Consider the following 24,783-nt stretch of genomic DNA (forward strand, 5'->3'; position numbering starts at 1 on the left):
AGTCTAACATTTGAGCTGATAAGAAATTGATTTACCAACACACTTAAGAGAAACAAAGAGAGAAAAAATTTTAAATGATCCCATAGGAAGTTGCTTCCACTTTGTGTGTCTCCTATGGATGCTGTGCCTGTCTATCCATGTCTTGTGCCTGTGTGCATGGTCAGTGACCTGGGTCTCCTGCTTTGTCACTCTCTGCCCTACTCTCTTGAGATGGGGGTCTCTTTTTGAGTCCAGGGGTAGACTAACTCGCCAGAAAATCTCAGGTGTTCTCCAGTCTCCTCCCGAACCTTCTCCCAGTGCTGGGGTTGCTGGTACACACACTACCCTGCTTGGCTTTTTACATGGAGTCAGGATTTGAAGTCAGGGCTCATGCTTATGTAACAAGTGCTGTTACCCATGGAGTCATCTGCTCAGCCCTATTTTAGCTTTTCTGATACAAAACTAAGCTACAGTAAGATGAGGACTGTTTCCTGTTTGAAAGTTGGAGCTTAACTAGAACTTTTGGTAGAAATCTCCAAAACACATTGTCACTTGAGTGTTTTGTTGGTTTCCAGCCATATTGATTGCGGTATAACTCATACGCAATGAAATGTGCAGATGTTAAGCATAAAGTTTGATCTATCTTGATGGATGCATATGCCTATGTACTCCATAAACCTGTAAGGATACAGAGCCCTTCCATTCCCTCATAGCCTCCCTGGGCACCTTCCGGCACACCCGAAAACCACAGGACCACTGTTGTGATCGTGCCTGCCTTCTGTCATTGAGCATGCGGTTTAAAATGTTTTCTGCTGAGCCATTTGCCGCAGACATATATACTCAGAATAAGTACATCCATAAATTGTTTTAATGTTTTCTCTTCTGTTCATGTGTTTTATGCTTTTTTCTGGAGGGTGTTGTTTTGTTTTGACTTTGAAAAAAGATTGCTTTCTGTAAAAAGGCTATTCTGAAACTTTCTGTGTTCCTGCTTCATCCTCCTGAGCTGATGGGGAAGTTTTTGTTGTTGTTGTTGTTGTCTTTTACTGCATGCCATGGTTTGTTTACTTATTTTGTCATTGTTGATGACCACCTGGGCTGGTTGAAGTGTTCAGCTATGATAAATAAGGCTGCTGTGAGTACTTTTTTGTATCAGGCTTTGGTGAAAGCAATGTTTCAATTACTTTTGGATTAACTAACTAGATGTGGAATGGCCAAGTCTTAAAGTAAATATATGTCTAGCTATTTCTACAAAACATTCAAACACTTTTCCAAAGTGGTCATACCAATTCCTCCCAAGTCACGATTATGTAACACATCTGCTGGCCCACCCTGTGCTAGAGTTGAGCTATTGGAGGACTGTGTAGTAGGCTGTTAATTCACTGTTTTCAAATGTCCTTCTCTGGTCAGTATAAGGGGACAAATTGGCCTCATGAAACAAATTAGCAAGCATTTATTCTTCTTGTATGTTCTGAAGCTGGGGAAAATTTCTACTCTGCAGTTTTGAAGTATTTGACAGGAATAAGGCAACTGAGGTTCTTCATATAAACATTCTATATGTACTGAGTTATTTTTCTCTAATTATTCTGGTGGCTGCATTCTTTTCCTGCCATGATTTGCATAACTTTGGGATTTTGGGGAAGAGTCAAGGGATCTTCCCCTGAGAAACCAGTCATCCCTCCTAACCAGTTAAATGCAATGCTGCCCTAATTACATGTAGGCTAAGAAAGAGGCTAGAATATTTAGATAGGGAGGATTAAGTTGGGGTTCATTCTATATGCCACGGGAAAGCCATCATCACTCTGGGCACAGACCTTAAAGTCACCGATGCTCTTGCCTGTAACTCCTCACCTTTGACTTTGTAAGAAAGCCTCATAAACCAATTCCTCTATATGGAGAAATGACTTAAGACAGGGTTTTAATGATGGTCACAATGAGTGAGGCCGTGGCAATCAGAGAATATACAGCACTGGAATTAGGAAAAAGCTTTGAACAAACAAAGAAATAATCTCTCACAGCCTGGATTGTGAGATTATAGGATACAGGGCCAAGTGGTACCAGTCTAGGTGCTGCTGGAGCTTAGAAACTGAGCAATATAATTACATATCCATCCTTGAGATACATGCTGCATAGCCAGAGGCAGCACAAGGGGAATGAGTCCCTGGTGGACTGGTTCATAGGAGTCGTTAAAGATGCTTGGTTATTGTCTTAGTTACGGTTTCTGTTGCTGTGAAGAGACACCATGACCATTGCAACTCTTTTTTATATGTTTGTTTTGTTTTGCTTATTCAAGACAGGGTTTCTCTGTATAGCTTTGGTGCCTGTCCTGGAGCTAGCTCTGTAGACCAGGCTGGCTTTGAACTTACAAAGATCTGCCTGTCTCTGCTTCCTGAGTGCTGGAATTAAAGGCATACACCACCATGGACCACTGCAACTCTTATAAAGGAAAACGTTTCATTGGGATTGCTTACATCCAGAGTTTTAGTCCATTATCATTATGGAAGGGCATGGCAGCATGCAGGCAGACATGGTGGTAGAGAAGGAGCTGAGAGCCCTACAACTTGATCCAAAGGCAACAGAAAGTGAAGAACTGAACTAGGCATAGCTTGAACATACTACACCATAAAGGGTGCTCCCACAGTGACACCCTTCCTCCAATAAAGCCACACCTACTTCAACAAGGCCACACCTTCTAATAGTGCCACTCCCAGTCATCAACAATGGAGTTCCCCATGGATACCAGGGTCTGGAGGATGGTAGAAGAGGGTCAGGCTACTGAGGGGACAAGGTACGAAAGAAGCCATGTTTATTGCTCAGCTCATGGGACCTGATAGTCCAGTGCTCATCAGGACTTAAAGGAAAACTAGCATCTCTGAGAGCATCAAACCAGACAAGGAGCATCAGCAGCTCTGCTGAGCCCTTTATGGGACAGGGTCTTTATAAAGCAGGAAAGGTCTTGGCAGATACATGGAAGTGACTTGGACTAGCATGTTAACAGTGTCCGTAAAAGGGGAAGAGAACCCTAGAGGAGACAAGAAAAAGGCAAAGCAGAGAAAGATGTCTGTCTGGGTTACTCAATGACAAACGCTGTGAAGTCACTGTTGGGCTGGAATTCCTAAGGAAAAGAACTGGCAGACATCTAAATTCTAGGCTAAGGAACTTCTAGAAGGCTGAGGAACAGTTCACAAAAGACCTTCATCATAAAATAATACAGGTTTGGAGGATCAAGCCTGGTCCAGCGATGGGTAATTGTACCCTCAGACTATGCAAGGTGTATTTCTCACCAGCAAAAGTTATTCTTAGTGGTGGAGATGGTTTGCTCAGCCAGGGCCTCCCCACTATCCCAGTGTGGTGACTGAACAGGCAACAGCCGTGGTTACAGCTGCAGGGACAACACAGGTGTAGCAGTGGAAGGTGGGCCTCAGTTTCCCTTGTCCCTTCATAGGATGGAGCAGCTTGAACTAGCTCTGCTTTGTTAATCAGGCATGAAGGAATACAAGAAATCTTCGTGGAATAGCTCCAGGATATAGAAAAGAGGGACGGATCAAAGGAAATGAGGAATGTAAAAAGCTAAGTTAGCACTTCCTGCCCATGCTTTTTACTCAATATTGATTGGTTGAGGAGACAGACAAATGATACAAGTGGATGGAATCTTCCACGCGCATTAGACCAAGCTTATGGTATCTTTTTAATTTTGAACTTCTATAGTCACCTGAAACTTGCTAGAAATAGATGACAAGGGGCATTCAGGGTGCTTCACCGAGGTTATCTTAGTAACATTAATGTTCATTATGGGATGGTGATTCAGAATGTTGCCCTATTTTGGCTACCCTCTAGGAAAAAGGTTTCATTTTACAGATGATATATTGGCCTCTGAGTGTTTTTACAGATTTATAAATCCATCGTTAGGGCACCTGAGGAAACAAGCATGAAATGCCAGTTCACAAAGGGTACAAAGGCCAGGTGCAGCTGTGAAGTTCTTGGGAGTTTTATGGTTGGGAAAGGCATAGATGCTGCCCATCAAGGTGATAGGGAAAAGTCTGCAATAGCCTGGGTCTGTGAATGTTAAAGAGGAAGCAAGGGGTATCTTGTAGGGGCTGAGGGACAGATGCACCCAGAAGTCATAAAGTTGTTGATTTGAGAATCCTAGAACTGGAGGTGGGAGCAAGGGTGGCGGTAGAGGTTGATAGTACCTCACTTAGGGTTAGCCAAAGGAAGCCCTGGACAGACCTCCCTCCTCACAAAGATAAATGTTGTTGCCCATGGTTGTTGGTTGTACTCCCCAAATGAATCTTACTTATTTTATTGCTTATCACACTGGTTGTAGGACTTGGAGAATTAAAGCTAAGACAGGCGTGAAGGTCTTCTCTCTATGAGCTAGCTTCTGTAGTGTCAAACTTTGCTACTAGGGGCATTCTGCTCAACTGTAGATCATACATGCGTCATGCAAGAGGTACCAGCTAGTGCACTGACGGCACAAATGGTTGTGAAGAGTAACAACTCTCTAATTAGACTTAAGGCCCACTCCATGGGATGGAAGTTACATTTGGTACTGGAATTTAGACAAAAACTTGTAACTAGGGAAGTCCTAGGCTCCACTGGAGACACAGCTGTTGTTGGTCGGGTGAGTGATGTACCAGCTGAAATGCTTCCAGCATTGGCGTATATAATCATGGGTTATTATTGCAGCCAGTGTCTAGTTGGATCATTTTCTGTCTTTAATTACGCTTTTCCATACTTTTGTTTTGTATTAGGAGAAATATCCCCAGGACTTGCCAACAACCATGTTCCTGAGACAAAGGAAGGCTGAAAGAGCTTGAGGGTTCTGCACCTCACTTAAATTGGGGGAGCACAGTCAGACAGCTCCCCTGCCTTAGTCAGTGTTCTATTGCTGTGACAAGGCACCATGACCAAGGCAACTCTTATAAAAGGAAGCATTTAACTGGGGCTGGCTTACAGTTTCAGAGCTTTAGTCTATTACCCTCACTGAGGGAAGCATGGTGGTAACTGGGCAGACATGGTGCTGGATAAGTAGTTGAGAGCTCTACATCCGGATCTGCAGCCAGAAGAAAAGAGAGACAGTGGGCCTGGCCTGGGCTTTTTAAACCTCACAGTCCACTCCCAGTGACACAGTTCCTCCAACAAAGCCACACTTCCCAATCCTTTTCTACTGGTGCCACTCACTGATAACTAAGCATTCATATATATGAGCCTATGGGAGCCATTGCTATGCAAACCACCATATCCCCTCCCAAGGCTCAGGAACCCTTCTTTTAGAAAGAAGATGTACAGAGCCTGAAAAAGGCAGAAGAAGAGGTATTGTCATGGAAAATTATTCTCTGAACCAAACTGCCATCATCTTCAGGTGTCCCAGGTGGTTTTGATTTCCAGAGATCACTACAGCCAGGCTTGTTACCTATTGACCTTACTTCTTGGGAGGAATGAACTGAAGGGATAGGGGTAGTTATGGGACACTCAACTGAGTATCTACCCTCTATGCACAATTAGCTATATGCAATTCTGCTCTAACTAAATGTGGTCTCAGGATCCCTGGGGGTGATAGAGTATATAGGTGGAGAGGGATGAGGGGGAACTCTTTCTACATAGCCACAGGAAAGTCATCCCTTCTGGGTACAAACCTTCCAATATAGCTGCTTTTACGTCTTGTCTCCTCATGCCCCTATCCCCTATCCCATTTCTTGTAAGTCTCATAAACTTCTGTTTCTTCGGATGAATATTAGTTGAATTACACCTTAATTTGTCTCTGGGATCTTAGAAGGAGGGGAACACATGAGGTTTTAGCAATAGGACTCTATCCTCATCTCTATTTTAGCTGCTCAGACTGGAAATACAGGTTGTTTACTAGATATTTATTTTTAGCTTTTCTGATATTTATTGTCTTTTTCACATATATGTTTCCTTCATTGTTCATTCTTCTATTGTACATGCCATAGGAATTTTTCATTCCCCATTTGCTTTGTGTAACATTTCCACTGTCTTGGGGACCTTGTTCCAATGATATAGTTCTTCATTGTCTTGTCCTTTTCTCCAATAAAGGTCTGTGGGAAAGATTTGAGGGAAGCCAACTGTCTTCCTGGATGAGGGATTCGGGGTTTCTGAGTCACCATGCTAGCCTGTATTTGGTCTTTAAAAATATGCTAAAATCGTGGCATTTTTCCTCTTACTAGCTCTGCAGCAACTTCCTCTGATTCCAGATGTTCTTGAGGATGGAGCAGCTGAGGATGTTCTCTTACTTTCTGAGTTTTAGTTCATGAAAGTTTTTGCATCCTCAGCTCTCTTCTGCTTAACTGAAACTATGTACTTAACGTTACTGAGTTTGCTATTGGCAGGGTAGGGGTAGTGTTTCCTGGGGCAGTCTATATCCTGTGCCTCAGGTGGAGGTCAAGAACCACAATACCAGTACGTATCTCAATAAATAAGACTATCTCCTATGCCTCCTATCTGATATTAAATTCTTGAGCTAAGTCCATATCACTTATGTCTCCAGGCTTTAACTTGTGTTTGCTTTCAAAGGCCCTCAATCTTTTCTTGATGAAGTTACTTTCAATATAATAGAATCCCCGTAACTATCAAAGAGATTATGTATAGTACAAGTTAAAAAAACAGATTCCCTCCCTTCCCAGTGTCTCTAATCCTGCTTTCTGTTACCCCAGCTTCTGACTTCCAGTCCACTCTTCATGCTGCTAATTGTCTACCTCCAAACTCAGCCTGGCCCTGGAGTTCACAGCCTTCATTGACTCTCTGACCAGTTTACAGAGAGTTTAGTATCAAAAAAGTTAACTTAATCAATTTTGAGTAAATTGGGAAGACTAGGTTTTGTTGTTGTTTGGTTTTTGTTTTTGCATAAATTGTCTTGTTCCTGACATGGGCCCATTCTAGAAAACCATTCCTCTATTCTGAAAATCCTTTGGTCTGAGTTTATCCCTTCAGTGCAGGCTTTACACTGTATTTGTTACTGTCAACTCTTCTCTCCTAACACTGCCTGGATTATAAATCAGTGTGTTTTCAGTAGAACCATCACAGAAAGGCACCTGCCCACTTCCATTTCACAGCAGAGTCTTATAAGGAATCTCCGATTTCTCCAAAGAATCTTTTGTCTATCTGTTGTAGAACTCAGACACTTACTTCTGCAAGCAACCCGGAAGGGAAGCAGGATATTTGTGAGAGTCCCTGTAACACATTTTTGTTTATGGTTAGTGAGAAGCAATGATTCCAGATGCATTCAAGTTGGGAAGCATGCATACATTGTTTACTACAGGCAATTGTACAAACTTCTCTCTTCTACCTGGCTTTTGCTAGAGAATTGAAAGTGTAAAAATCTTAAGCCCAAAGAATTAATACAAAATGAATACACCTATGTAACTTAAACCTACATCTGGGAAAGGAACATTATCAATCAATGCCTCAGTATTCCTGTTTATCATTCCTCCAACATTACCCTCTCCAAAGATAATCACTATTTGACTAATTTGTCATTTTGGACTTTTATGTAGGGAACCTATGCAGTGGTATCATAGGAATTTGGCTTCTCTATTCAAGATTTACAGATAGATTTTAGAAGATTCATGCTGTTGAATTTAGCTATATGGTCTTATATCCATTTCTGCACACAATCACGTTGCATGAATACAGCATAAATTTGGGATGTTTCTCATGTTTTGACTAGTATGAATAGTTATATTCTGAACATTCTTGCATATGGCTTCTGGTTCACATGTGTGTGCATTTTTAATATGTATCTGAGAGTAGGATTGCTGAATCAGGGCTGCTACTGCCAAGCAGTTTTCTAGAGGCTTGTCTGGAGGTTCTGAGTGGAGTGCCCTCCTCACACACTCTAACTTGAAGAACACACATTCTTCCCCTAATAGGCAAAGCTGTTATTTTCAGCCCACCTTGAAGCTTTGGGAAGGATAAAGATGGAATGGAGAAGGGATAGTGGAAGAGAGAGAGGACACAGGCCTAGGCATCCAGATCATTTGAGTTAACCTTGGAGACATCACATCCAGATCACCCTTACATATACAATTTTCTTTGTCGTACTTTTAGGGGGTTCAAAAGAGGATTTCTCAGTGTATCCCTGGTCATCCTAGAACTTGCTATGTAGATGAGGCTGGCCTTGAACTCACAGATTCGCCTGTCCCTGCCTCCTAAGTGCTGGGATTAACAGCATGTGCCACCACTGCCTGGCTTCTTTGTCATACTTTAGTATGCATTTTAGCTTTAGTATCCATCATTTTACAGTAAATGCATTCTTCATCCTTTCTCCCACTCTAACATGAAAACTTTTTGTGTGAACTACAAGTCAGTTTATAGTAGTTGACCCTGAACTTAGAGACTCAAAACCATCGAAGCATTCTGCATAGCAATGAATAGAACCATTCTACTCTTCTTCTGCTGCTATTTCCTCCAACGAAAGCTTTCCTGAAAATCTACACAGGGTTTAAGATTTGAATCTGGGCTTACAAAAATATATAATTGAACTTCTAGCCTCCAAGAGTTGTCTGTGGGAGTTAATGACTCTTTTTCAACACTGTCTGCACCTCAGTGTCTCTGTGCCTTTGCTGATACCTGCTTTGGCCTAGGGGTGCGACACACACCAGGTTGGCAGCTATGAAGAAGGTTGGTTACCTGTAGCACTCTAGGCAATATCTTTAGCTACAAGCATACTCTTCCTCTCCTTCCCTCTATGATAACTATCCATAACTACCAGTCTTTATCATTTGTCAAAGATACAACATGAGCAAAAGTATTCTCCAACTTGAGGAATGGTGGCCCATTCACTTTTCCCATCTTTCCTGTGTTTCAGGAAAGGATATCTACATGCATGTGTGGAGTGAGATTTTTCAGATATTTCTACTGTGAGATACTGAAAATGCTCATTTCTTTACTCCTCAGCAGCTCATATTATAGTAGATGGGAAATACATTACTTGTGAACACAATGTGCCTTAAAGCTCTCAAAGTACATACTTAACCCTCCTTGCTGGTAATATTAAAGCAGTTTTGTTTTGTTTTGTTTTGTGAATTGAGTTCTTGTATCTGTACATAATTCAAAGCCCAAAAAGAATTGTGTAGAAAAGATGTTCTCTGGAATTTACAAAAATAGTTCTAGTAAGGCAATTATCCTCATGTAAAATTACTCATTTAGATGTTTCCACACAGGAATAAAAAGACACCCAAAGGTCTTTGCTGTGTTTTCATAGCCATCACTATACTCACTCCCACGTGCGGTCAAAAGGAAGTGAGAAGTGTATGAGCAAAATACAGTCAGGAAGGGACAGCTCTGCTCACCACCCAAGTCATCCTGATCTGTGTGTCAACGGGAATTCACTTTAAACTGGGTCTCTCAATGCGTGTGGTACAAAAGAAAAGCAGCTTACGCAGAGACAGAATTCACTGACTCGTGTAACTGGGGAGTCTAGTTTCAGATGTGATTCAATTCAGACTTCAACGATCCAGGGATCTCCTTCCAGTGTGCCTGCTTCCCTCCCAGCTACACTGATCTTCCATGGCAAACTAGTATTTTCCACAGGGTTTGGACAACGATCCTCCACTGAACTCCCATCTTGCCCTGCATACCCTTAAACAGGACCCTGTGTTTCAGGCTCCAAATGGAAAAACTACTGTGAGGGATCCTGGCTGGCCCAGGTTAGACCACACCTTACTGCGGAACTAGTTAGAGGGCACAGGGGAACCTGGGAACTATGCTTTCAAGTCAGTGAATTCTTCAGTTGCTAGATTCACCAGAATCATTTGCTCAGGGAGAATTGGAGTTGCTCGGTGCAGGCCTTACAGGGGCTCCCATGTGTTGAGTGACATTTCCTGGGGAAGACTTGAAGAATTGTCTGATTACCCCAGATAGGGAACCTGCGCCAGACTATTGTGTAGCAATTTTCTCTTAAGCTAGTTAATACTCAGAGAGTTCTAAAGGAAGTTCATTAAGACCCAGCAAGATTGAAATAGAGGCTTGAGTGCTTGAGAATCAGGAAGTAAACAACTCAGAAACTTCCTGAAACTGAAGACCTACATGAAACACTCCCCCAAAAGACAGGCAGAAAGGATTACTGGGAATAGGTGAGAGACCAGCTGAGCTGCCTGGAAGGGAAAGGAGATAGTTGTGTTGCTTACAAGAGACTCTCTGACCTGTCAGCTACCATGACTTGTACAGTGAACTCCAGGATTCCACCTTGTGAAGTACCACCCATGTTGGGGTACTTTCAGTGATACAGCTGTGTTTGGATCATTCCTGCTCCTTTACATAACCACAATAAACTCACTGGTTCATTAAGTTGGATTTTGGTTGGTATCTTTATTTTGGTCTGTTGTAGATTCCCTATCTGGGGTATATGAGTGTGTGTGTGTGTTGGGGGGGGCAGTGGGGCAAGGGGGGGGCAGTAAGAGGTGGAGATAGATGCTTGTTCACACTTGCCCAGTTACAGTGTTATACAACACAGACCAAAGAAAAGCTTCTAGCTAAGTGTAGCTTGGTGAACCAGTATACTGAGGTTACTTAAAGGAACATGGGTTACTTCTCTGAGCATGGGTAGCTCAAGGACAGCTGCATCACTGGAAAGTTCACTCTAGCATGGGTGATGACTCATGAATATTGAATTGCTGTAGCTTCCTGCCCAACAAGCAGGCGGTTCCACTGAAGAAATTCTCCCCAGTAATTATTTTTTTCTGCTTATATAACCTCATGGAAGTGCCCTTTGGATCTTAGAACTTTTTAGCTGAGTCAGTCTTTGCTCCAGGAGGCATTATTTCAATTTAGAATAGCTGCACAACAGTGTGTACAGACCATAACATAGTTTTAGGGAGAGATCACTAGTTAAGCAAATAGAGAATGTGCTTCATAAAACCCCCCAAATCATCCCAAACATAATATTCAACAGATTTCATTTCCAGGAGGAAAACTGATCCAGTAGATTCAACCCCATTTCCCCAGTCTTTGTATCTTATAACACACGGGTTAAACAATCAGTTAATTCATCTTAACAGAAACAACATAAAAACCCTTGTTTAATTATCTTTAACACTGGACATGTAGTCACTGACAAGCCTCCAAATATACAGGACTGGATGGAGTAGAGCGAGTCCCACTGCCTGGATTTGCTATTTAGTGTGGTTGGTCCCACTGCTGTGATCTACCTAGCCCATGTAAGTATTTGTCAGAGAAATTTCTAGTCGAGTGGTAGCAGGTCATCTTTAATGACAATGACGTTCTAATGAAAATAAAAAACGGTAACAGTAATGACAATACAGGGCTCTTTGTGCCAAGCACTCACTAGGTGTGCTTCAGAGATTTCTTACTCCTCCAAGGATGTACTGTTGTGCTGACATAAAATTTAAGGCAGATGTTAAAGGGAGCATCTAAAGGTCTATGGCCAGAGAGGGGTGAAGGTGAGATTAAAAACGCAGTTGGATTTAAATAGGCAGTTTCCAGTTGCTAGTGTTCAATTGATGTAAATGCTAGTGTGTAGAAAGCTGTCTTTCCCCTAAAAGCAATCACTTCTGCTTTAACCAGACTCCTGCCCTTTCACACATTGGACAGATATACACACCCTGTGGCCATGCAGATGTGAGTACCCACTCTTTACCTGAGTATAACTGATCTGTGGTGGACTGGAGTTTAACAGCTCCCCACAAAGCATGGACTTGAGAGTGGGGCAGCAGAGGAGACTGAAGGAATGTCTTGCTTTATATTCAGTAAACATAAAAGGCAGATATGCCTGGCTTCAAAAACGTGCATTCTAATGGGGCATGCAACAAGCTCAAAAAATTTCAAGGACATCTGGAAGGCAATGTGGGAGCTGTGAGTGGAAGAATGCTGTATCACATCCAAGGCTGAGGAGACAAAAGAGGTCAGAGTAAGTAGACAGTGTGGTAATAGTTGATTAGAGTTGGGAGTATGTAAGTGAAATATGCACTAAGGAGAATGTTCCTAGAGGTCTCACTGTGCCCTCAGGTGTCCTCCCTCAGCACCGTCAGCAGATGCTGAAGTTCATATAGCTGAAGAAGCGGTCTGTAAATTGTATGTGGAACACAGGGAAAGGATGTAAAAGGTCTGGATGGATGCTCCCCTAGGAAGGAAAACATGGTAACTTGTGGTAGGCCCTGGAGGTTTTACAGCCTACAGGGAGAACATCCAGGTGAGGAGAGAATGAAACTCGGATCCACCTGATTTAAGTGACCAGCGCTGGGACAAGACTTGTTGGAGTCTGGCATCAGCTCATTGATTTTTGCCATTTTTAGCATAGCACAATTTTGGGGGAAAAAAGGGGTTTTTCTGGTAAGAGTTAACACTGCCCTGTGAGTACAACACAGCAAAGGCATGTTTACAGTGAAGCTCCTTGCAAAGTACGAATGGCTTCCACCATAAGATGGGTTCTTGTAGACTTAGAAACAATGTTCAAGCTAAGGGTCTAGGGAGAATGACTGAGGTAAACTAATGCCTGGCCCTGAGATAACAGAAGTCACTTAGGCTGCTGTAAACTAAAACTGACATCTCTCACAAGGATGAGTTTCATGGCCTAGAAATAACACTCACGGTTTTAGGAAAAAAGGATCTGGGATAAGTAAAACACAAACTCCGGGAGATACAGGTAGAACCTGGCTGATCACACAGCAAAGAATCACGAGGTTGTAAACTACATCCATTCCCAGCATTCCGCAAGGGCAGGCTAAACATCTTCCTTTGAAGGATGCCTTTAACTTTCCTGGCTTCTCCAGTGCTGATCTGTGTGCACAAGCACTGTTTGCCCTTCACGGTCAATGGCCTGCAAAATAGTTCCAGGGTTCTGAACACTCTCAGGGTATAAACACCATAAAATGAGAGGGGATACACTATTAGTCATGAAAGCAATGTAAATAAGATTTTTAAAGTCAAGAATCAAAAATTCACTGGGGGAGTTTGCTGTGAGGCAGTGCCCATTAGTAATGTCAGAAGCTACACCCTGAAGTCTCAGCAACATGAATAATGAGAGCTGAACAAGGACACCAATGGATGCGCCAAAGTGTATGGGAAAAGCCCACAAGACTTCAGCCCTACACAAAGAACTACAGGCAAATAAGGAATGCTGAGTGGGAGATACAGTCTTCCAGGGAAGAGTGTAGCATTGGTTATCCAATACCAAATGGTCATCTCTGAAAACATATACAAGTAACATTACACAAACTGAGCAGATTATATTGAGAAATTTGAATGTATAGACATGTACGATAACATGAAAAAAGAGGTCATGGCTTTGAAAGAGAGAGCAAAGAGGGGAATATGAGAGGAGTCGGAGGGAGGAAAGGGAAGAGAGGAGTAATATAAATGAATTATAATCTCAAAAATAAATAATATTCTCTAAAACTCACTGGTAATTATAAGTTTGTTTTTTTCTGGCAACATTGCAATGTGGCAGAAGATTCAGGTTTTTTGAGCTGAAAAGATGTATATATCTTAAAATCTTAATGGATTTAAAATATAAGAAATACAAGAAAGATGATGGGAAATTACTTTCATCATACCCATGACATACCCAAACTCCCGGAGCCTCCCTTTCTATATGGCTACTTTACCATTAAAAAGAAAAAGAAAAGGTAAAGTGATATTTTAGGTGAGATAAAAGAAAGCAAACATAAAAAGCCAGTCAAAGCGCTCAAATTTTCTTTAAAGTCCTTCCTTCCTTTGTGATGAGGAAAGGAGAGGGTTGAGTGCTTACTTTGTGCATTATTTCATGGCTAGAACTCTGTAAAGCAAGTGCTGTAAGACTCCTGCAGAAGAATAGGGAGAGAAAGGAGGTTTGCCTGGGCTCATGCAGCAAGGTGAAAGAGCTGCTGGTCAACACTCCCTCCCCAAGGGTTTGGCCACCTTCAGTCTGCTTCAGAAGGAAGCTGGACTAGGATAAATCCTAGTCCTGACACTCCACAACTACAAGCCAAGTTCATTGGCCTCTTGGACTGAAGTCTCCTCTTCTGAAAGACAAAACCCATTCTTAATGGGTTGCTTTGAAAAGTTAAACTAGCCCATTGTTTCTTTATCTGCTCTAAGGACCAGGTTACACAACTTAGGAAACAAAGTGACAAGGTGCCAACAAGTCAGCAGACAGAGGCTTTGCTATGGGCTTTTAGAGAATATCAGTGTGAAACCAGGTGAGCTGGGTGGGCGGTGGTCCAAGCATGTTTCAGGAAGAGATTTCACATAACAATGCAGAGGGTGACTGACAAAGTTAGTAAGGGTGGAGGAATAGAACTTCCAGGCAAGGAAGCTGAGAAACTAAACCTAATGTGTGCACAGTGTCTTCAGTTCTTCTGGGTGCCGGATAACGGCTTGAGTTACTACGCCCAGATTCAGTACCTTTCAAAAGTACCCAAAGAAAGTTTCTCATTCTTGTATTTAAAAGCTATGAATTAAGGTTAAAATGAAGTAAAATAAAATTCACCTCTCCCTCCCCAGTTTTCTCTCTACTGCAGAGTGGTGTCCAGGTTAAGGAAGTGGGCTGTATCTATTTCCTTTAGAGTGAAAGCTCACATACTCCTTGAATTCAATTTGCTCAGCTACAGATTTGTGAAACAGGCAGTCTCTTGATGTCCTGCTACCTATATTCATTTACCCCTTGTGAAGAATACTGTGGGGGCCATTGACGTTTTTCTCAGGGAGACATTCTGAGTCAGTGTATGACCAGAAGCTCCACATTAGAACAGTGGTCCACTCTTAAATACCCACACTTTGGCTAAAATGGGTCCTATGTACTTTAAGGTAAACAAGTGCAAGATGTACATTGGGCAAGTGGAGGGAGAGACCTGCCTGCCCACCTATGGGAATGTTTTATTTCCACAGTAATTACTGTGCTTACATATTCTGAGAAAGTTACAGTGAAGCAAGTCCTTCCAATTCAAGTAATAAACTGGAAATGCTTTGCAGGCAGTCATGTACCTCATGGCTATGCTTTTTAAATGATTTACTAATCCAAATTAAATACACATCAGCTCCCATTATTGACATGTTAAAATTGGTAAGCACTAACCACAGGGAATTCATGAACTCTACCCAGCAGGCTCCAGAAGAGATGGAACTAGGAATGCTGCAAGGGTCACTAGCAAGGGCTTCTTCGAAGAGGAGGATGCACTCAGCGCCCCAAAAACACCTGAGAGAAACCTAAAGAGCGGGAACTTGTCACAGATACCCTACTGTAAAAAATGGAAATCTCTCTTTATTTTGGCTTTGGGGCATATATAAAAGCCACTAATAATTATGCTAATTTATAATTAGACACAGAAAAATGTTAAAAAAAAGCAATGACTCAATGAGCACTTGTTTCTTTTATTCACAAAACATAAGACTTACCCCTCTGTTGAGACCATTTTCTTTATGATTTTAGAGACCTTGAGATGTATCAATTATAAAACATGTCAAAAAGAAAACGTCTTTAAAATTTACAGATACAAACTGGTACTTTATACAAGAGTTCTCTAAAAAAATCCATCAATGTAAAAAAAGACTTTGCAAGTGAATGTAAGGCATGTTCAGTTGTTTTTAGAATTACTTTTGTCTTGTTGGAGACTTTTCTCTCCTCCGGTCCTGATTTCTCTTCGATTCTCTAGAATGTTCAGAGTATCTGGTGGATTTTTCCCACCGTCTCTCAGCACCATTCTGATACCTGTCATCATCGCTTTTATGACCTGAGTGTTTTCTACTCCTTTCCCGTGACTTGGAGCGATCTTTCCTTCTACCGCTTTCACTGTCCTGATTTCGGGGTCTTTGTTTCTCATTTTCAGAAGAAGAATCTCTTCTTTCTCTCCGCTTCTTCTTTAGCTCACCATGCTTGTCTTCCAGCTCTCTGTGCATGTCTTGGCCTCGGCCATTCCCAACTCTACTGTAACTATTTTCTTGGGAAGCCAGGCTTCTGTCCGCTGTGTACTTTGCTAGGGGATCTCTCCAGTCAGCATTTCGTGAGTTTTGAGCTCTGTGTCTGTCAGACCTGGCTCTGTCAGTCCTCCCGTCCTGGTGCCTTTGCTCGTCCCTTCCTCCTTCTCGCCTCCTGTCACGAGTCTGCTGGCCCCTGGCTACTTTCTCCACCTCTTCACTTCTGGCCTTCCCTTGTTTCTTCTTTCTTGTATCTTTAGCTGCATGCAAAAAATTACCGTTAGTTTTATTTGTTTGTTTTTTTTGTTTTTGGTTTTTCGAGACAGGCTTTCTCTGTATTGTTTTGGAGACTGTCCTGGAACTCACTTTGTAGACCAGGCTGGCCTCGAACTCACAGAGATCCGCCTGCCTCTGCCTCCCAAGTGCTGGGATTAAAGGCGTGCGCCACCAATTCCCGGCTACCGTTAGTTTTAATGTTAATCTAAGTTAGTAATCTAACAAAAACATTTACCGACATACTGGAGAACACTTATTTTTGTAAACTGGATTTGAAGCCAGAATGAAAAGCCTGAAGAAAGACTATTTTAAAAGATGAATAATTTGTAATATGTCATTATTAGTCATTAAGCAACTATAGTTTCAAGTTCTCATAGAAGCTTTCATTAAAAAAAAAAGCAAGTGACTAGACATTGCCACTAGACATTGTCCAACCCCATACAGAACTTGTCATATGAAACTTAGCTGAAGGCAGCCCTGGTACATCGACAAGACACATGGTCACCCACCCCAAAACCACTTCCCACAGGTGTTCTCAGAGCAGCTGGGCTATGACAGTTACAGGCTCTAAGAGGTCTCTAACAAAAACTGCTAAGGAGACTTCAAACACTTCATGTTACTGATATAATCCCAAATATAAAGGAAAATACTATTTGAATTCATAAATCAAAAACACTGAAATGACAAAAATTTCATAAGTTTCTATAACCACAGAAAGACAACACAATAGGAAATCACTTCTTGCCCTGAGTCTATCCAAATGTCCATGTACCAACCCCTCTTTCTTCTGCTAAGTGACTATGGCTGGCACACAGTGTATGAGCTGGTCTGCCAGTGAGAACTTCCTTCTCGGGTTGCAGCTGCCCAAGCAGAAGCCATCTGCTCAGTGCTAAGCCCATGTCTCTGACTCCCTGTATAGTGTCAGGGCTCTGCCAACACAACACCTCAGTCATGCAACAACATGCAGCCCCCTTTGGTTATGTCTGCTTCTTGGTTCCCACTGCTCCTATGCTTTCTTCACGAATTTGCGTGTCATCCTTGCACAGGGGCCATGCTAATCTTCTCTGTATCGTTCCAATTTTAGTATATGTGCTGCCGAAGCAAGCACCCCACTGCTCCTATGCTTTCTAATACTTTAATTCTGAAACAGTTCTCTGCTGAAATTATGACAAGGCAAATGAACTTGGAATCCGCAAACTTTCTTACTGCAAAATTGATCCTGCGCTATCATCTGCCCTCAAAATGGCCACCATGAAATGTCCTCTATAACATTCAAAGAGCTGTTAAATGAACAGTTTACATATAAGTTCCTGTGAGCAAAGGCACTCTGCTCTAAGAACACAGAACATGAAGAGCCCCACGATGCTGGTTGTCAGGCAGTACAAGACAGGGAGGCATAGCACTAATATATGCCGTCCAACCTCAGGTTGAAGAGGGAGGCTGCTGCCACTGAAACAGGCATTAAAATACAACAATAAATTAGGATATGTAGACAGTCTGCTACGCAGGTAGACCAAGATATTCTACTATGAAAAAGCAGAGCAGATCTTGGGTTAAACCACATGGACCTTCTCAGAAAACATGAACCAGCCGGAAACTCTGAAGGAGGCTTTTGGTAGAACATCCTCCTTGCCTAGGAGAACAAGGCACATACTGAGAGGACCTGGAGATGCCTGTTGGAAGGCACCAAAGACTTACAAAATGTACAATGCTGGAATGAGAGAAGTACTCGAACAGGATGGGAGAGTGTGCAAAGAAAGGAGCCAACTGAAAGCACTCTGAAGTATCAAAGTGAAAGGCGGGCCGGCAACATGGTTCAGTGGGTAGAGATTGCCAACAGGCCTGATGACCTGCGTTCTGCCCCCAGGTTCCACAAGACACCAGGAGAATCAACTCCTGAAACTTGCCCTCTAATCTCTACAAGTGCACATCATGCAAGTGGCAGGCGTGTACGTGCACACACACACACACACACACACAATAATGAAAATACCTTTTAAAAAGGGAAGAACAACACAGGCATATGGTCATGGTATAAAGATAAGACTGGGCAAATACAGAAGGAAAGGGGACAGGTTTTTCTCTTATAGAAATTCAATTACTAATCCAAAAAGAAAAACATTAGGCAAACACCACAGAGAATACTCCAAAGATGGCTGCCAAACGACTGAGGGAAAGCTGGAGACAGACTTAAATGATATCTCTACAAGATAATTGATTTAATAAGAATTTGTTTGAAGACATTCAACAAATACTTTCTCAATTCAGTGATGGCAGTTGATATTAGTGCAATTAGAACATGCCAGCATTTATGAGTTCCATAATAAGATGTACTAAGAGGAGGCCACTTCTATGACATTCTATCCAAAATACCCAATCTGGTGGTTTGAATGAGAAAGGTCCCATAGACTAATACATTTGAATGCTTGGTTCCTTGATAGTAGAACTGTTGGGAAGGATTAGAAGATGTGGCCTTGTTGGACGTGTGTCACTGACGGTGCCCTCTGCCACAGGCTTGCAGATAAGACACATGTTTTCAGCTATTGATGTATCATCATGCCTGCCTGCGTCATGCTCCCTATCATGGTGGTCATGGACTCGCAATGAGCTTTTTCTTCATAAGCTGCCTTGGTCATGGTGACTCTTAACAGCAATGGAAAAGTAACCATGACATCAGAGAAGCAAGAGAGGAAATATCTAAATGGCCAATAATAATGTTATGCTCAACTTCATTAGTGATCAAGGAATTGTGAACTAAAATGAAAGACATGAGGCAATATTATTGCATATTAACTAGGATGGCTAAAATTAAAAGCATGGTCATTATGCAGCCAGTATGAGTGTAACTTGGGATAATCAGTGAGAAAACTGGTGGTATTTACTAAAACCAATTATACATACATCCTACTGCAGTGATGCCATCTGTAGCTACATAACTGAAAAGAAATGTACACACAGGTGCTCCCCAACTTTAGATGAGGTTATGTGACATGTCACAAAAACCACAGTTGAGAACAGCCTCCCTAAGCATGCTCAGAATACTTACATTAGTCTACAGGTGGACATCACAAAAGAGTTACTATAACATAGTAGCTCAGGAAGAGAGAAAAATCCAAACCAGCCCTCATTCTGAACACTAAGACTACCCTCATTATAAACACTCAGAGCCCTGTAGTTGTTAGAAATGAGCAGGCTAAAGTCTGGAGGAGCCTGGATACCTGAGGCCGAGCTCTGACTGCTGGAGGATGAAGAGTCGCTCCCTTCACTGGAAGAGTCTGAGCTGCTCTCATTGCTGTCAGATTCAGACTCTGAGGAATCTGACTCTGAGGAGGAGGACTCTGAAGACGAGGAAGTCAGGGCTGGTTTCTTTTGCTCTGCTTCGGGTTTCTGTGCTACGATGACCTTGGGTGTATTTTTCAGATGCTCTCGCAGTTCATCCCTAAAAGAAAAACAATTTGTTGTTACATTCTGCCTTTAAGGTACTTGTAAGATAATTTGTCAGCTAAAGCTAAAACTCTGCAAATGACCCTTACGTTAACCCTCCGAGACCTATGGAAGTGAAAAAGTTGATGGCAAAGCGGGTATTCCGTGGGTTATCTCGAGGTAACAGTCCTTCAAAGAATGGCTGTAGAGTTCTGAAAAGAAAAAAACAATGAATGAAAAAAAGAGAAAAATGAAAACTTCTATAACCACTTACCAGATTTTCTACATATTAATTTAGTAAGTTTAGTATCAAAAAGTGGTTTATGCGTTTACACTTTGACTACCTAAATATAATCCATAACAAGGAACAATTCACTGAAGTTCATTTCTTTATAAAAATATTTCTTTACAGTTTAGTGTGTGTGTGTGTGTGTGTGTGTACACAGGTCAACATGACGGAGTTAGTTCTCTCCTTCCACCATGTGTGTGTCTGGGATCCAACTCATTTCAGACTTGGTGTCCTTTACCTACTGAGACATCTCACTGGCCCTAAGATTGGATTTCTGTAATTATATATAGATTTAGAAATTTTTATATAGACACTAGGATACACACAGAGTATAAAGATGGTATATATACTCAAGTATATGGATATATGCACAAACATATTTTGTGCACATGCACAGAAAAAAATTAAAAGCGTTAGCATATGTATGCAATCTAAATCATATAAGAATACTGGGAAAGACCAGGAGTTGGCCAATGAATGTTTCATAAAAAAGGGTAAATTATGGGAAGACGACTAAGCATTTGTAAGACAGACTAAGAAGGGTCACTGCTTCTGCAGTCAAGGTGATAAGGAAGCAAGAGAGAGCAGCAGCATTACACGTTTAGTGATACTGAGGAGACTAGAGTGCAGACTCCTGAGGAGGGGCTGAGCCTGATAAAGTACATATTATATGAAACCAAAGAGTGAAGGACTAGGTCAGAGAAAGCCTGCAGACCCAATGCAGGTCTTTCGGCAATGTTAAAGCGAGACAGAAATGAAATACTGGGATAATGTGTGGCATTCATAGGATGGAACAGAAGCCAATCATACTGATGATGGGGAATCTGAATAAACAGCGTTATGTAACAGCCCTAAAAACAGACCCGAAAGGTGCATGTCGTCCTGTGCCCTGTAACATGCAGCATGATGCTGATGTTACCCAGAGTCTCAGAGGGCTTTCCACTGTGCCGGGACACGTCTCTGCTAACATGGGGCACTCCCACAGACAAGACGACTAAACTTAACTGTTAATAGTCAACTTACTCATCCTTTAACCTCCCATTCAGTTTAGGAAGACCCATGTATTCACACAGTTCTTGGAAAAATATTTTGACAAAAATTCTACTAGATGATGTTGTGGTTTCTTCACTGAGCTTTATACATTCAAGAACCTGAAAATTCAAAGAGAGAAAAAGAAAATATTTTTGTTTTTAAAGACAAGAACAAGTAAGTAACTGACCAATTAAGTCCTCTCAAAATGACTAGGAATTTTCATTTCCCAGCAACATCTCGATACCCTGCCTATGCTGACATGTATTATCTCTTGGCGAAGTGGAAGACTGCTTCGCTATATTAACTTTCCAATGCTAAGATGGTACAGAAATAGTATCGTTATTTTTCTTGAGGAAGGTGCTTTTTATAGCAGAGATGATATCCAGTCTTGAGCATATAACACCAAAGTAAAGACTGCTCGCAAACTTCCCTCTGCAGAACGTGGTGCATACAAGGGACTAGGCAAATGCCACCAAGAACATTAAGCTATAGTTTAGTTAAGTACGTATATATACAAGAAAAAGGACAAAATATCATGGATGATGTATCCTGAAAACTAAGATGACAGTTTTTACAAACGAACTTGTGGACACAGATTTTACAGATAAGCAGAAAAACAAAACCTCTAGCTTTTATGGGTTGTGTTCTAGAAGCTTATTTTAGCCCACTGTTTAAAACTTGCCTTCTTTTTTAGAACAGGGGAAATGAAGCAAAGGGTTATTATCATTAGCTTCTGTGTTGTCTTAAGAGTGCCCAGTGAGTGTAGCTGGACATACTTAGGACTTAAGTACTGTAAACATATCCAATACTCCTAAGGGGCAGAACTCATTCTACCATTAGTTTATGGTATTTTACATTGTCTTCCTCTTTTCCTTCTTGCGTCTGATTTCTCTGTATTAAAATTCTTCTAGCAACTTTGCTTCACTTGGAGTAAGAGACATTTTTATGGTGTGTGACTGCCAATAGACGTAACTTTTCTCTTCTTACATGGTAACATTCCTGAAAGCAGGGACCACATACGATGACTCACTATCAAGAATTGTGACTGGACATGCAGGTGGTTTCAAACAACAACACTGAATGAACAGTGATTATATAATAAGTAGTGTTCAATTTGGTGATACTTTTTCCATTCAGAATGCCTTTGTTTGTTCTAAACATGATCACAGGATCTTCTCCCTATAGCTTAAGCAAAAACAGCCACTTATCATCATCTTCTAGAACAATCCTTTTCTTGTGTCTTAGTAAGAGCAATCTTGGAAAAGCTACTCTCAGGAAATACGGACAGTAATTCTGAGGCACAAGTGCTACCAGGATAGGGGATACATGTGTCTCCTTCATTATATGGACATATATGCACAAAGATGTCAAACATGAAAATACATAATATTTTCCCTGAAAATATGGCTAGCATCACTACTAAAAATAGCATGGTTTGGGCATGTGTGATCCAAGATTGTATTTCTTACACATGTACATTATTTCTTAGTCTTTTGATTCCATGCTACATGAACATGTTTCAAAGATAACAGCTGCAGAAAAACTGAACAGCATATTTCATTTTAATTCATATTTACTGATTGGATAAGTATAACCATGTCATAATTTGAAGCCAACAGGAGATCAGGAATGAAGAGCAAATATTGATTGAATTACTTACACTCCATGGAAGTGAATCAGTGTATAAAAGGTGAGCAAACATCTTAGCAACATTCCTCAGTTTGTTTGTTTCTAAGCGATGGATGGTATCATACTGTTCTTTGAATATACTTTCAAATGATTCCATGTATTCTTTTTTCAGCATGCAAAACCGCTATAGACAGGAAAATTAAAAGTCAATATCAGCAGAAATGGAATGCCAATACAACTGAATTTACTAGTCCTAGACTAAACAATTGTAAACACCTTCGAAAATTATCTATCATCCAATCTTTCTGTGCTAAGTGATGATCAAAAACTTACAGCTATAGTTTCTATCTGGATTTATAAGCTAAAATAAAATTATACGTTTAGTTGATCCTATACATATACATTTTGTATTATATAAATCTGCCTTGTGAATGGTTTAGATGTATTTTAGGGACTGGAAAGGTGGATCAATAGTTATGCGTATTCAGTGTGGAGAGGACCAGAGTTAAATTCCCAGCAACCACATCAGGCAGCTACGAAGAGTTCCAGAGAGATCCATCACCTTTGGTCTCCACAGGTACCTGCATTCATGTGTACATACCCGACACATACACATACAATGACACATAATTAAAAATGATAAAAATAAATCTTAAAAATTTTTTAGATCATGATTACCCTGTGCTGACTAGACAGGTTCCTGACTTTAGAAATTGCTTTGAATTTTTTTTTATTTGAGGCAGGGTTTCTCTGTGGGCTTTGGAGACCAGGCTGGTTTCGAACTCACAGAGATCCACCTGCCTCTGCCTCCCGAGTGCTGGGATTAAAGGCATGCACCTTGCTTTGAATTTTTAAAGACATTTAGTTGTTTTGTACTGGGAAGCTGTTAGAAAGAATTTGTAATTCCAAGAAGTTATAGAAAAATAATAGCAAACTTAATGTGCTGAAAAATGAAGTGTGAAAGCAAACTGAAGGGCACAGTAATCTGAAGCATCTGAAGGAGGGAACATTGTAATCTGAAGGAGGGAACATTGTAATCTGGAGGAGGGAACATTGTAATCTGGAGGAGGGAACATTGTAATCTGGAGGAGGGAACATTGTAATCTGGAGGAGGGAGCATTGTAATCTGGAGGAGGGAACATTGTAATCTGGAGGAGGGAACATTGTAATCTGGAGGAGGGAACACTGTAATCTGAAGGAGGGAACACTGTAATCTGAAGGAGGGAACATTGTAATTGTAAGGAAGGAACATTGTAATCTGAAGTAGGGAACATTGTAATTATAAGGAGGGAAAGTTGTGCACTCAGAAAAGAAAATGTTGTTAGTTAAGAATAGACCAGGCCACAAAGCATAATCATTACAAAGCATTAAGTTATTATTTTATTGTTCAGAATCCTTTTGGGATCTCTATGAAATTCTGACATGAAAAGCAAGGCTGTAACTCACCCCAGCTAACAAGCCAAAAAATTTTTCATAGGTCCTTTGTTGGGCACAGCAATCAAGTATCATGTTGCAGAGTTCTTTCTATTTGGAAAGAAAAATTGTATTAATGACTCAGAACACAATGGAGCTATGTTATATGACAATTTACAACCACAACAGCGACTGTACTTTAAGGTAGACTTTTAAAATTTTTGAAAACTCTGTAAAACTATTTTTAAAAACTCAATCAATGTCAAGTTTATCATTTTTACAAAACCATTAGACTGGCTGATATCATCTAATGCTATTTATGATAATTTCATTAGATATAAAATTCTAAATTCATGAGTATGAATCACTTCTAAACAATCTAGTGCATGAAGAAGGTCAAGGCATGACTGGATATTCTGTTTTTAAAGACTTCTGTGTGGAATTCTTTTAAACTTAGATTCACCAACACAAACAGCTAACACTTTAGATATAAACTCAATTGTTAAAGGGTATGTTTAGATAGTACAGAAAAAGTAGAACATGAGTGTTTACAGAATTTAAATGACCTTTTAGTTGGTAAAGGAAATATAAAAATGAACAAATAAACGAACAGAAACAGGTTCATGACTCAATTTCCTAAGTCCTGAGATAAATGTTCGCTGCAGACCTACCTACAGGAGGATGGACGGATGCTCTATGTATAGATCTACCTACAGGGGGATGGACATGTACAAACGTACATACAAGGGGATGGATGGATGCTATATGTACAGTCCTACCTACAGGAGGATGGACACTCTATTAATAGACCTATTTATGGGGGGATGGAAAGATGCTCTGTGTATAGACCTACCTACATAGGGGCACATATGTTT

General features: G+C 41.0%; 1 protein-coding gene and 1 non-coding gene across 3 annotated transcripts in view; both read right to left on the reverse strand.

Annotated features, from left to right (window-relative positions):
- Positions 1–15,283: 15,283 nt before the first annotated feature.
- The window catches only part of Cwc22 (CWC22 spliceosome associated protein homolog), a 44,660-nt gene continuing 35,160 nt past the window's right edge, over positions 15,284–24,783 (reverse strand). For both annotated transcript variants that reach the window (XM_040745682.1, XM_040745683.1), the window contains exons 15-20: positions 23,942–24,019; positions 22,527–22,679; positions 20,858–20,985; positions 19,656–19,757; positions 19,341–19,561; positions 15,284–16,106 (exon numbers count right to left, since the gene is read on the reverse strand). In XM_040745682.1, the coding sequence (XP_040601616.1) occupies positions 15,523–16,106; positions 19,341–19,561; positions 19,656–19,757; positions 20,858–20,985; positions 22,527–22,679; positions 23,942–24,019 (1,266 nt within the window). In that variant the 3' untranslated portion in view covers positions 15,284–15,522. The remainder of the gene's footprint in view (positions 16,107–19,340; positions 19,562–19,655; positions 19,758–20,857; positions 20,986–22,526; positions 22,680–23,941; positions 24,020–24,783) is intronic.
- On the reverse strand, positions 17,124–17,230 carry LOC121140634. The gene has a single exon (XR_005877552.1). It is a non-coding gene; the product is annotated as a U6 spliceosomal RNA (small nuclear RNA).

Source organism: Mesocricetus auratus, unplaced genomic scaffold (assembly GCF_017639785.1).
Source record: "Mesocricetus auratus isolate SY011 unplaced genomic scaffold, BCM_Maur_2.0 Super-Scaffold_100004, whole genome shotgun sequence".
Taxonomy (NCBI): domain Eukaryota; kingdom Metazoa; phylum Chordata; class Mammalia; order Rodentia; family Cricetidae; genus Mesocricetus; species Mesocricetus auratus.